The sequence below is a fragment of the Leucoraja erinacea genome, chromosome 10, assembly GCF_028641065.1.
Source record: "Leucoraja erinacea ecotype New England chromosome 10, Leri_hhj_1, whole genome shotgun sequence".
NCBI classification, from domain to species: Eukaryota; Metazoa; Chordata; class Chondrichthyes; order Rajiformes; family Rajidae; genus Leucoraja; species Leucoraja erinaceus.
Window position 1 is genome coordinate 48,550,988 of NC_073386.1, and position 14,353 is coordinate 48,565,340.

Here is a 14,353-nt window from a genome sequence, read left to right on the forward strand (position 1 = left end):
TTTTTGTCTCAGTGCCATAAAATCACTTATTGCTGGCAGAACAATTCGATCCATTGCGGTTTTGTCACTCTAGTGGACCTATTGTGTTGTTGGGTTTGTTTGGTGCTCTACATTATTTAACTTTTCAGTCATGGCTATTGGTAGCATTCCTGTTTCTGAGGTGAAAGCTCGATTCCAAAGATGAGCACAGAATTCTACACCGATTCACCGCTAAATGCAGAGAGATTGTTGTGCTCTCAGATGTCCCACCTTTCACATCAAGGGGGTTTTGTTTTTATCTCAATGCAGTCTGAGATCCTCAGTGCCAAAGAAGATCAGTTTTTGTCAATTAACTAATTTAAATATTTATCCATCAAACAATGTACTGGAATAGTTTATCTGGTTATCACTTTGCTGTCTGTGGAAATGGGTGTGTGCAAATTGGCTGCCACTTTTCTAACGGTGACTAGACATCACTAATTAACCTTAAGAGCAATGAATACTTAGATGATGGAACTGACTGGTAGATTGCACCATGCAACTCCCTGTAAACACCAAGTGAAGTACTGAATGGTCAGTATAGGGAAAATGGTTGACAAAATGTTTTGAAATTGTCAACGGTGTGAGTTGTCAACTCACATTAGTTATTTCAATGTTGGTGTTCCCCACAGAGGAGAGTGGAGTTGTTATTAAAACCTTAGCCTCTCATAAATCTGGAGTTGAGGATACAAGCTCAGCATCATATTCTGGACAAGGTAAGCGTTCATTTTATTGAGTGAGATTTCCGTAGCAGCATGATGCAAACTTAATTCTCCGTCATTTGTCATCCTGCCGTAGTATTTCATCAACTGCAACAGCACAGAGTGCATAATGTCACAACCACACACAGCAGATAGCAGTTTATTAATTCGTATTGCAATATTGTCAGATGCACAGGATGATGCTAACAGCATACTCCAGTTTTGTCTGTTCAGTTCATGCTGCAAATGTCAAATTTGTGTCATCTTGATAAGGGCGGTACTAAAACACTGGATTCAGTCTAAAACAAATAATTGAGATTGATCTCCAGTCTCGGAGAACTGAGCCATAAAGATCAATCAAACATACAAAAACTCCTTGGCCCTTGTGGATAACATTTATCGTTATACTTTATGGAAATGTCAAATGCAAGTTTTTGCATTGAATTAAATACGAAAGTTACACTGGGCAGTTGGATTCAAGAAAAGCAAATTTTGACTGATGTCCAAAAGAATCTGAGCCTGTTTACACTAAGCATGGATAGGAAGGTGTGGTGGGGGTGGGGGAATTGTGGAGAAGCATTAGAAACCTTGATTGAATGGCTGCATTTTTCTCTGAATAGACGAGCTAAGTAGTGTTCCTTCCTCTGCTATATCTATCCATTGATTAAGTAAAGCACAATATTCAGATGGATTTTTCATTGTTACCGTCAAGTTAGATTCATCAGGTGCTTCTACATTAAGTGTAAAGAATGTCCAATTGTCATAGGTACACAAAAATGCTGGAGAAACTCAGCAGGTGCAGCAGCATGGAGCGAAGGAAATAGGCAACGTTTCGGGCAGGACAAAAAAAATGAAATTCTTACTTGCTACAGCATTAGAGGCACATTAAGCACAATGCAACAAATACATATGCAGTAAATTATTGGGTATACTATGTAAATCAGACCATGAGAAGCTAGGGCCAGAACAGCTGAAGACCAAAGTTTCAGGGAAATGGGAGGAGGGTTGGCCCCAGATATATAATGGTCAGGTCACCAACCACGTGAGCATGCTATAGCACTAAGGAACCAAAACTATGACCAAATACCCCTATTGTCTTGTGAGTATTGCAAAAGAGTAAGCTGATAAGAGTAAACCTAAGCTTGCAAAAGTAAATCTGGATTGTAAGCAGAAGCAGACAGATACCTGACTGCATCAGCTTTTTGACAACCCCTTCAATTACTGCAGTGCCAAATGTAGTGATCTGTAGTCAAATGTATGTTCCTTTAGACCCGAGGGATTGACATTTGGACTGGCTATGTTTGCTCCAAATTCTGCATTGGCTTTCATCAAGTAAATCATTGAGAGGGGAAGCATTTGCACTTCAGCCTGAAGTTTTGAGCGACGGAGCGGATTATGTGTATGGTGGTGTGGTATGAATCTTTTTACTTGAAGTAAACGGATAAATCACTACTGCTCTAGTAGACTAAACGGGAACATGAACAGTGAACAGAAATGTGAACGCTGAAGAAGTGCCCTGATAGAGGTCCAATGCTACTAGAGTGCAATTAAGTAGCCCATCGTGCTGTTTCTTATAGTGGAGGAAAATAAAAATAACCCCAGCTACAATGCATTCAGAAAGTATTCAGACCCCTTCATTTTTTCCACATTTTGTTAAGTTACAGCCTTATTCTAAAATGGATTAAATTCATTTTTGTTATCATCAATCTCCACACAATACCCCATAATAAATTTAGAAATTTTTGCAAAGTAATAAAAAAGAAATAGCTGATATCACATTTACATAAGTATTCAGACCCATTACTCAGTACTTTGTTGAGGCTCCTTTGGCAGCGATTACAGCCTCAAGTCTTCTTGGGTATGACGCTACAAGCATGGCACACCTGTATTTGGGTAATTTCTCCCATTCTTCTCTGCAGATCCTCTCATGCTCTGTCAGGTTAGATGGGAAGTGTCAATGCACAGCTATTTTCAGGTCCCTCCAGAAATGTTCGATCGGGTTCAAGTCCGGGCTCTGGCTGGGCCACTCAAGGACATTCACAGACTTGTCACGAAGCCACTCCTGCGTTGTCTTGGCTGTGTGCTTAGGGTCATTGTCCTGTTGGAAGGTGAGCCTCCGCCCCAGCCTGAGGTCCAGAACGCTCTGGAGCAGGTTTTCATCAAGGATTTCTCTGTACTTTGCTCCGTTCATCTTTCCCTCGATCCTGACTAGTCTCCCAGTTCCTGCTGCTGAAAAACATCCCTACAGCATGATGCTGCCACCACCATGATTCACGGTAGGTATGGTATTGGCCAGGTGATGAGCGATGCCTGGTTTCCTCCAGATGTGATGCTTGGCATTCAGGCCAAAGAGTTCACTTGGTTTCATCAGACCAGATAATCTTGTTTCTCATGGTCTTGAGAGTTCTTTAGGTGCCTTTTGGCAAACTCCAAACGGGCTGTCATGTGCCTTTTACTGAGGAGTGGCTTCTGTCTGGCCACTCTACCATAAAGGCCTGATTGGTGGAATGCTGCAGATAGTTGTCCTTCTGGAAGGTTCTCCCATCTCCACAGAGGAACTCTGGAGCTCTGTCAGAGTGACCATCAGGTTCTTGGTCACCTCCTTGACCAAGGCCCTTCTCCCCCGATTGCTCAGTTTTGCCTGGCGGCCAGCTCTATGAAGAGTCCTGGTGGTTCCAAAGTTCTTCCATTTAAGATCCTGTGTTTCGGAGGTCTGCGGACAATTCCTTCGTCTTCATGTCTTGGTTTTTGCTCTAACATGCACTGTCAACTGTGGGACCTGAGATAGACAGGTGTGTGCCTTTACAAATCATGTCCAATCAATTTAATTTGCCACTGGTGGACTCATCTCAAGGATAATCAATGGAAGTTGTAGAAACATCTCAAGGATAATCAATGGAAACAGAATGAACCCAAGCCCAATTTTGAGTGTCGTAGCAAAGGGTCTGAATACTTATGTAAATGTGATATTTCAGTTATTATTTTATGATCACTTTGCAAAAATTTCTAAACACCTGTTTTCACTTCCTCATTCTGGGGTATTGTGTGTAGATTGATGATAAAATTTAATCCATTTTAAAATAAGGCTGTAACATAACAAAATGTGGAAAAAGGTGAAGGGGTCCGAATACTTTCTGAATGCACTGTAACATAGATTTAAGGTGGTTACTAATAAATCTGGCTGAGAATTATGCAGAGAGAGGTTAGGAAGTGGAACTTGCTATCACAGGCAGTTGTTGAAAGATATAAAAACAAATGCCTTGAAGCTGGAGATAGAGGGGTGAAAGTTTAGGTAAGTTGATGAGAAAGAAACTAGGCAGTGGACATTCATTTAGTCTAGTTTAGAGACATGGCATGGAAGCCGACAATTCGACCCACTGGGTCCATGCCGGCCATCAATCGCCTGTTCACACTAGTTTTGTGTTATCCTACTTGCTTATCCACTCCCTATGCACCACGGGAAATTTATGGAGGCCAATTAACCTACAAACTTGCACGTCTTTGGGATGTGGCAGCACCCAGAGAAAACCCACGCAGTCACAGGAAGAACGTGCTAACTCCACCCAGGCAGCGTCCAGGTCATTCATGATAACATGATTCGTGATTCACGATATAAACAGATCAATTGGGTTGAATGGCCTGTTTACAATGTGATGCCTACTTAAACCAATTCATTCTGCATGTGCACGCGCTCCATATCCCTCTATTGCCTGCATATTTATTTGTCTATCTAAAACCCTTTTAAATGCAACTATCATATCTGCATAAATGCATCATATCTGCTTCCATCACCACCCGTAGCATTCCAGGGAAACACCACTTACTGTATGTGGAAAAAAAACTGTCCCATACCATTCCTTGAAACTTTCCCTCTGACTTTATACCCACTGTATGTCCTCCAATATTTGACATTTCCACCAGGGAAAAAAAAATTCTTACTCTCAACCCTATCTATGCCTCTCATGATTCTATAAACTTCTATTAGATCATCCCACTGCCTCTGACACTCCAGAGAAAATTATGTAGCTTCATACAAAATTGTTGCTCACCAACAGTCTGTCTGTCTTTTCTTTCTTTTGTGTTTTAATAGTATGTGTTAAATGTATGTGTTTAATAGTATGTGTTAATTGTATGGATTTTAGTGTTCCTTAGCTTGTTTTATGTGGGGGGTTTGGGGGAAACATTTTCTAATCTCTTACCTCGACGGAGATACGATTTCTTTTCCGTTTTGTATCTCTGTCCGCACTGCAGCCTAACATTGAGGAGTTGGCGGCCTTTGCTAGAGACCGATTTTGAGAGCATGCAATAACGGAGCCCATGATCCCTTTGCCAGGGATCGACCTTGTAGCTCCAACCATGGGTGCTTGGGGACTTTAACATGGCGGAGCTCACGGCCTCTGGTTAGAGACCGACTTCGGGAACTCCAAGCCGCAGGGGGTTCGACCGCCCCGACGCGGGAGTTTCGATCACCCCGAAGCGGGGGCTTCGACCACCGGCTGCGGGAGCTTCAATCGCCCTGACGGATGGTCTGACTGCCCTGACCTTGGGAGAATAAAGAGGGAAGAAGATTGGACTTTTTTGCCTTCCATCACTGTGAGGAATCTGTTGTGGTGGATGTTTATGTTAACTTTATGTAGTTGTGTGTCTTGTTGCTTTTTTTTTCGTATGGCTATATGGTAAATCGCATATTATTTAACCTTAATTGGTTCGTGACAATAAAATACCTTTGAAACCTTTGCAACATTCTCTCCTTATAGAAAGTACCCTGTAATTAAGGCAGCATTCTGGTGATTCTCATCTGTACCCTCTACAAAGCCTCCACATTTTTCCTGTAGTTGTGACTGGAATTGCACACAATATGCCAAATGACTCCTAACCACATTTTTATAAAGTTGCAATATGACTTCCTAATTTATCCTGAATCCCCTCACCGATAAGGACAAAACATTGCCATGCACCTTCTTTAACACTTTATCTACTTGTGCTGCGACTTTGAGTGAGCTATGGCATTGGACGCCAAGATCCCTAGTTTCAGGATTAGGGGACAGCTACGTAAAACAAAAATGAGGAGGATACAAGAGACTGCAGATGCTAGATTCTTGAGCAAAGTTCTGGAGGAAATCAGCAGGTCAGGCAACATCTAGGGAGGGAACAGACATACGGTTTTTCAGGTAGGGAAGAGGAACTCCTCAAACCATGCAATCCATAGAATTCCGAAGGACTAAAGATGCTTAGAGAGATTCTTAGGTGACAGAGGAATTGAGGATGGACAGGAAAAGGGAGGAGGCCAAAGAATTCGATCAGCCATGATCTTCAACTGGGTAGGCTTTAAGAGCCCATGTGACCATCACTTGTCCTTCTTCAGAACTTGTGTTCAATTTTTATTTTGGCAGAGAAACGGAAGGGTAGTGAACTGCCCGGGAACGCAGCAAAACGACAGAAAGGAGATATTCCCTCTGAGCATCCTCCCTTCTACTATAGCATCCACAGGCACAGTATTCGAGGAATGAACATCCCGAAGTAAGAATTTACTTTCTATTTCTGTGTTTGTTCATGCTCATCCATTTCAACTTTGATCAAGTACATTGGCTGTAACGCAAGACTAATGCTGCCTCCTCCTTTCCTGAGGAGCTTTGTCTAGTTTTATGGCTGTTTTCTCAACTAATAAATCTGAGGAAATTATTAAATTATATATTTGTTAGAGAGACTTTCCAATATGGATTTTACATTTTTATTTTGTCGAAGTCTGCGTTTATATAATTTTCAAGAACGAATAATGAATCGCTGGCAAAACATTGAAGAGTGGATAAACCAACGGACTGCGTTTTCAACCATAGTTCAGCGGCTTCAATCCAGAGCCCGGGGGGGAGGGGTTGTCACAGTGGAGGGCTGGTTCCCGAAAGCTCCTGGTGGCTTCAGGCACCGGGGCGGGGCGGACGCTCGGCGACCGGGGAATGTGAGTTCGGGGGGTGTGACTGTGACGTAACTCGCAGCGCGTGGAAAACTGCGCACAGGACGCACGAGCAGAATCATTGTGACGTCATCAGCTCATTTATTTTCTAAGTCATTTGAAATTTTTGAACTTTTCATAAATAACTCAAGAAATAAAGCTCGAAATGTACAGGTAAGATGATTTCTGAATCCACGGGATTAAACTACAAGAATATGTAAAAATGTTACCGTCGAGGCGTCGTTTTTCAGAGCAGATGTGAACACACACACGTGCGATCAGACTGTTAATAGTTACATATGATAGACAGATAGATTATCTAGCTGTCTAATATCCCTGGACCTCGGAATCATCACTGCCATCTGCCACTGGATGCTCTACTTTCTGACCACAGACCACAATCAGTGAGGATAAGTGATAACACCACCTCCACAATAATTCTCAACACCAGTGCCCCACAAAGATGCATTCTCAGTCCCCTACCATACTCATACCAGAATCTGGGTGGAATTGATGAGAAAGTGGGGAAAATAAATGGGTTGAGTTAGGATTAGTGTAAAAATAGATCTTTGATGGTAGGTGCGGACTCGATGGGCGGAAACACCTATTTCTGTGCTGTATCTTTCTGACCCTGTGACACATCTTTGTTGCCTCCAGATCATTGCTGTCCTAGTCAATCTCCCAGTTGCATCTTTGCAGGCTTCAACTTATCCAAATTGAGGTTGCCCACATCATGTGCTGTGCCATGCCCTCCTTCCCCCTCACTGAAAAGCATTAGATTCCAGTCACGTTTAACATTAATATCCTTTTATGCTCATCTTGATTGCTGATCTGCAGCCATAGCACCCCATACTACCATTCCTTTATCTCTGACCTCTTGTGTATGCCATCTTGTTGGTCATGTCTCAAAATGCTTCCATAATTGTATCTCAAGGATCACAAATATAGTGGTGCGCACATGAAAGATCATTTAATTTCTGGATAATAGCAAAGGGAAACTATGAACTGTTTTGTGTATACCATATAAAAAAAAACTACTTACAATAATTAATCAGACGCTTTTATACTTTGATGAGATATTTGAACTATTGAGATAGCCTGGCACCTCATACTTTTTATTTTAGTTGTGTATGTGTGGGGTGGGGTGGGGGGGTGAGAGAAACTCTTTTTAGTCTCTTCCTTCGGGGGGGTTGCAACCTTTTCTTGGCGTATCCTCCGTCTTCGTCTGTGCTGAGGCCTATCGCGGAGCTGGCGGCCTCCAACTGGGACCGACCTCGAGGCTCCAAGATAAATCAGAGCCAGGACTTTCCAACGCGGGGCTGGCAGACTTTGGGGCTGTGATGGCGCTGCAGCGGCGGTGACCCGACTTCGGAGGCTCGGCCGCGGGCCCAGTGGATGACAACGTCGGGACCATAGCTTTGCAACCAGCTTCGTCCGCTGGACTGGAGGGTGGCAGCTTCGACCGCCCCGGGCCGCGGAGTTTGAACCAGCCCGTTTGCGGAGCTCGGATGCGGCTGCTGGACTTACCATCACCCGGCGGGGTCCCTACATCGAAAGCTGGATCGCCTCAACGCAGAGGGAGACGAGGAGTAGAAACAAGGACTTTAAGACTTTTGCCTTCCATCACAGTGAGGAGGTGCCTGGTAGACTCACTGTGGTGGATGTTAAATTGTGTTAAGTGTGTGTTTTGGTATTTTATTCTATGTTATGACTGCAAGGTATACAATTTCGTTCAGACTGAAATGGCTGAATGACAATAAAGGTTACTTTACTTTGCAAGTCCCAAAATGGATCTAATCTTGAGAAAGATTATGCATGAGTCAATCTGGACCTTTTGTCTGTTGAAGATTTTTTTTTAAAACGTTGAACAATTAACATAAAGAAAAAGCTGAATGTACATAGCAGGTCAAACTTTGGAATCTCATGTTAGGAGTCATTTTTTGTAAAGTGATCCTTTTGACTATTCCAATTGAAACATTAACGTGTAAATAAAGAATATTGATCAGTCAGCTGCCCAGCAATGTATGAATTTAGATTGTAAGCTTTAACCCATTTTTTTGTGTCTATTAGCTAGATTGCAATGCACAAATCATTATTTATAATCCTCAAGATATGCTGAAAGAACAAACCTTTTCTTTTAAAAGTGCCATAGACTTGGGAGTGACTTTGCGCAGGCTGAACAAAAATGGCAGATTGTGTAGTAAACCTTTTTCAGTAAATGAAATCAATGCTAGCAGTGTTTAGGACACATGCAGTCTATGCATTCACGGTATTTTGAGAGACAAAAATAGCAATTATATTATGTTTTTGCATATTTTACTCTTATTACGGACACAAAGAAAGAAAAACGATTTGCTTTACAAAAACTACATTTTGGGAACAAACACCAATGCTTTTACACACCCAAATTCATTTCCCTTTAATAGTAATCATAAGATGACTGAAGATAGGCACAAAATGCTGGAATAACTTAGCGGGACAGGCAGCATCTCTGGATAGAAGGAATGGGTGAAGTTTTGGGTCAAGACCCTTCTTCAGGGTTCACTTCCACTTCCTTAATGATAATATGACTGATGTTTTTTGATGTTGTTTAATTCCTTTGGGGTACTATGTTTCTTGAACTGCTCCAACATGTCTTTCCTCTAAAGAAGCATTTTTGTTTCTGCAGGATAAATAAATTCCTGCCCTACCTCACGCAAGCTGGTTTCCGGGTTGGACGTACTCATTTTGACCCAACAGGAATTCGGACAGATGCAACCTTAGCGCAGTTGAAAGCCATCCTGATGAAATACAGTATGCCCACGCATACTGACAGTCTGCCTGGTATTCATAGTCATGCTTCAGTAGAACCTATTTCAGAACCTGTACAAGATTCCACTCCAAAGCCACTTGAAATCGATCAGCCTGCTGAAGAAGTAAAACCAGAATCAGGATAAACTTGTGTGGTCCAGATAGACTATTGTAGCCAAGTGTCCAGGTTGGATTTGTGGCATATATTTGGTTCCTGCATCACTGAAGAACCAGTGCAGGTTCGTGCTTCATTGTGCATAATACGCTGTAAAATTGATTATAACCTTTGTATAAAAGACCCCATTGTGTATTATTCATCAATAAATCACAGGTATGGGCCATGATTTGTACAGGTGCCTTTGAATTGCAAATGTTGAAGAGGTATTTCCTGCTCTCGAAATTTTGTTGTTTCCATTAATGCACCAGTTATGTACTTTTCGTTGAAATATTGCAACAGCAGCATATACACAAGTATTTTTTTGTAATGGAAGTGTGTGTCTAAAGTTTTTAAAATATTTTATTTAAAAAAACATGTTTTATTTTTATTTTTCCTTCACATTAAGCAATAAGTCAAAACCACAACCGGAAAATTCATACTGGAATTTAGCACTGCCCTTAAACAATAGCTCCATGTACTAAAGAAGGGTTTCGGCCCAAAATGTTGCCCATTTCCTTCGCTCCATAGATGCTGTTGCACCCGCTGAGTTTCTCCAGCATTTTCGTGTAGCTCCATGTACTAAGCTGTTTTATGCTCGGGACTTAGACCATGTGTTTTAAAAGTGAAATGGAAACAGATTGAAGCTGAAACCCAGAAATCAATATGTCTGTCTATCTGTTGTATTTGCAAGTTTGTTGAAAAGCAAAATTTTGATTCTGCAGCTATCATAAAGGCTTTAGGCTTTAAAAATAATCTGCCTCAGATTTTAGTTGCTGGAATAGTATTGTTTGCACCTTTGTTGCAAATCATTTTTCTGCCTGGTGTGACTGCTTCTCAGTTTTGTAAGATGCTAAATGTCTGGTTGCTCTCCTCAATTAGGATGTTGATTCAATAGGGGTTTGATCTGCCATTGTCCCTTTAGAGTCAAGGATTCATGCTATTCTATGTGTTTGTTATACACTTGCAGAGTGAATTAAATATTAATATTTGCAAATTGAAATCTATTGCTGCTTCTTGTTCTTCCAGATCACAAAGTATATCCTACAAGAGTCAAGTCAAGAGAGTTTATTGTCATGTGACCCAGATAGGACAATGAAATTATTGCTTGCTGCAGCACAACAGAATATTGTAAGCATAAATACAGATCAGATCAGTGTGTCCATATACCATAGACCACATACAATATATACACATAAATAAACAGGTAAAGTGCAATAGGCTGTAATAGTTTAGAGTTTGTTTGAAGTTGTGTTTAATAGTCTGATGGCTGTGGGGAAGCAGCTGTTCCTGAACCTGGATGTTGCAGATTTCAGGCTCCTGTACCTTCTGATAATTTGTTAAAGTTCTGATTTCATATGTTAAAATAATCACGCAAAACAAAACGGCCAAAGACCGGCCTGTGGGGAAATAAGAGGATAAAATATTTTACCATTCAGGTAAAGTACGACTGGTGTGACCATCTCTTGGAAGATTAGAACCAGGGGCGTCTTTGTTTCATCATTATTTTTTAATTGAGTTGTCTGCCAAGTTGTGGAAATAAAACCACTGGAACGTAAAGGAAAACAACTGCCTCTCAACAAGTACAGAAGCAACGGAAATGCTGAAGGTGTGTCCGTTTCTGATAGGTAAAGGGATTAGGTGAGTATTTCACTTGCGAATGAAATGTAAAAGGCGGTATGCACTTTTCTCATCTGAAGCATCATCTCATCCATCTCCCCACTGCTACTGCTTACTCTGGTTCTACTACCATTTTATGCTTTGACTTGCAGAAAGCACTTCTTGCCTACTTTTTATATTTGGTTCAGCAGCACAATTTGGTTGTATGATAAATAACTGACAGCTGAAAAGGTTCTTACAACTGGTCTTCTTAAGGAACACTTTGCAATGCAGATTAATCCAGGTAGGAATACCTTGGAATTCTTTGGGGTTGTTTGCTCTGGTTTGAAGGGTTCTATCATCACTTCCAAAACATAAGAGTAATGTAATAAAGCTAATATACACGTGTTACTCTCACATCCCTTGGGCTACCCAACTTATTTCTCAACTATTGAATACTTTTGAAATGTGACAGAGAGCACATGGTAAGCAATCTGGGCAGCAAGCTCCCATAAACTGCAGTAATAAATAACCAGAAAATATTCACTATCCAAAGCTATTGGAATATACATATTGCCAGTTGCCACTGCTATATGTCTACTATATGGAGAAGGAGCCATCTTGGGGAGCGGCTGCTAGCCAGCAGCCGTCCGTTTACTTTGCTTTTTTTTAATGTTTTTAGTAAGTCCTGTGTTTCGTCCGTTGCAGAAATGGACTTTTTAATGTGGGGGGTAGGGGGCAATTTTACTTCTAGGTTCCTACCTGGTTGGTGAGGCAGCTTTTTCTCCGGGCTGCCCGTCGACCCGTCCTCGTGGCCTACCAGCGGGCTTGGAGTGCCATTTCCTGGCGGGGACCGCCCTGCACCTCGGCCTCGGTGGCAGCGCAGCGCTGGGGCGCTGTTGCGGAGCGGAGCGGGCGTTGCCTTGCCTGGGTCGCCGAGCTGGATCGACGCGCTGGAGCTCCGGTGAGCCGTGTCCGCCGTGTTCGACACCTCCGGGCTGCGGGTTTGCGCGCCGATTTCAACATCGGGAGCCTGGGAGCTCCAGGCCGGCGCGGCCTCGGCTTCGGAAGCCGCGGTCTCCAGCTAGGAAACGGCCGTTCCAGGTGGCCCAGCCGCTGAGAGGACTCTCCCGAGGCCGGGGCAAGTTCACCCGGTGAGAACGGCCAGGAACATCGGGCCTCCGTAGAGGCAATTGTGGTGGCCTCAATAGGCCTGACTTTGGGTGAACTTGGGGTTGGGGACTGGACATTGTGCCTTCCCCCACAGTGGTATCCATTGTGGGGGGATGATTTTTTTTTGTCTGTAAGTAATCCTGTTAGTCTTTGTCCAAGATGGCTGCCGTGAAGGGAGAGTGGACGCTGGCGCGCTTTAGCTGCCGCTGCTCTCTCTTCACATTGTGTTTTTGATTTTTTGTTTTTGGACTGAATTCTGTTTTTAATTTGTGTTTCTGTGATGTCTTTATTATTTATTTTATTCTGATTATATGTTTTTTATTCCTGTTAATCTCTGTAAGGTGTCCTTGAGATTTCTGAAAGGCGCCCAAAAATAAAATGTATTATTATTATTATTATTATTATATGCTCTGCTATCGATGTATGGTGATAGCATCACTTTCACACACATCTGAAGCTTTTAAAGTGGTATCTAGTAGGAATCTGTGGAGGAACTATATTTAAGGATGATTCATGAGACACCATTCATCAAATGTACCATTTTAGTTCCCATTCTCGCACCTTTCTGTCCTTGGCCTCCATTGCCGGAGTGAGACCCATGCAAACTGGAAGAACAGTACCTCGTATTCTGCATGGGTAGCTTACAGCACAATAGTATGCACACTGAATTTTCCAATTTCAAGTAAAAATCTACCCTTACTCCTTCCCTGTATTTCCCTGCTTGCCTCTTCTTGAGATACAGTACATAAAAGATCTTGCTGGTTTTTTTGTTAAACTAGTGGTTAATACTCACTTCTCTGGACACAGAATGCCATCTCGGACAGTGAGCAAATATTTGTGATGCAACTGGGATGTTGCAACGATGTATAAATAACTTGATAGAATCAATGATGTAATTATTATTTACACAACACAGGATTTGGGGCAAAATTCAAGAAACGATGAATGGAAAATGGGATCAACTGTAAACTATTCTCTTGGGTAGACGCCCTTTCCAAGTGTAAAGACTGAAGGCCGGATCCAGAAGATAGGGATAGAATTTTCCTTCAATGTCTTTTTCAAACAAAAATATGGTAAGCAATTTTGTAATTATGTTTGTTCACTTAGGCAGTTCATCTGCAGTTTGAAAAATAATGAGCACTGCCTAAAGCCAGCAGTTTCTGTGTAGCTTAAGACAGACACAAAATGCCTGAGTAACTCAATGGGACAGGCAGCATCTCTAAAGAAAAGGAATGGGTGATTTTTAGGGTCAAGACCCTTCTTCAGACTGAAGAAGGGTCTCGACCCAAAATGTCACCCATTCCTTCTTCAGACTGAAGACACCGAGACCCTTCTTCAAACTGAAGAATGGTCTTGATGTAAAACTTCACCCATTTCTTCTCTCCAGAGATGCTGCCTGTCCCATTGAGTTACTCCAACATTTTGTGTCTAGCTTCAGTTTAAACCAGCATCTGCAGTTCCTATACGTTTCTGTGTAGCTTGTGGTTTGCTTGATCTTGTCACTGTTGTGAGGGCTTTAAAGTGAAAGCTTAACTGTGAAAACCATACCGTTTAGCTGTTTTAATTATTACTAGACCAAGGAGGACCCGTTGGGTCCCATCCCCTCAACGTGCGATTATGGGTGGGGGGGGGGCCTGCGGCGTCACGGCGCACACACACACACACACTACACCCCACACCACATACACACACACACACACACACACACACACACACACACACACACACACACACACACACACACACACACACACACACACACACACACACACACACAACCCCCCTACACACACACACACACTCTAACCCCAGCTTCACACATGGAAGGGCTGGTTCCCCAACGCAATATTCCACCAATTCCAATACACACACACACACACAGACAGACAGACAGAGACGCGCACACTCACACGCACGCTCACACTCACACAGATTCACACACGTACACTCACACACACACATACACTC

The 14,353-nt window shown here is 42.4% G+C and overlaps 1 protein-coding gene across 2 annotated transcripts in view; it reads left to right on the top strand.

The window, feature by feature from the left end:
- trmt1l (tRNA methyltransferase 1-like) overlaps positions 1 to 10,355 on the top strand; it is a 54,291-nt gene extending 43,936 nt beyond the window's left edge. The window contains exons 14-16 of one of the 2 annotated variants that reach the window (XM_055642172.1): positions 651 to 734; positions 6,113 to 6,239; positions 9,338 to 10,355. In XM_055642172.1, the coding sequence (XP_055498147.1) occupies positions 651 to 734; positions 6,113 to 6,239; positions 9,338 to 9,605 (479 nt within the window). In that variant the 3' untranslated portion in view covers positions 9,606 to 10,355. The remainder of the gene's footprint in view (positions 1 to 650; positions 735 to 6,112; positions 6,240 to 9,337) is intronic. The other variant, XM_055642173.1, reaches the window with a different exon arrangement.
- The last annotated feature ends 3,998 nt before the right edge of the window (positions 10,356 to 14,353 follow it).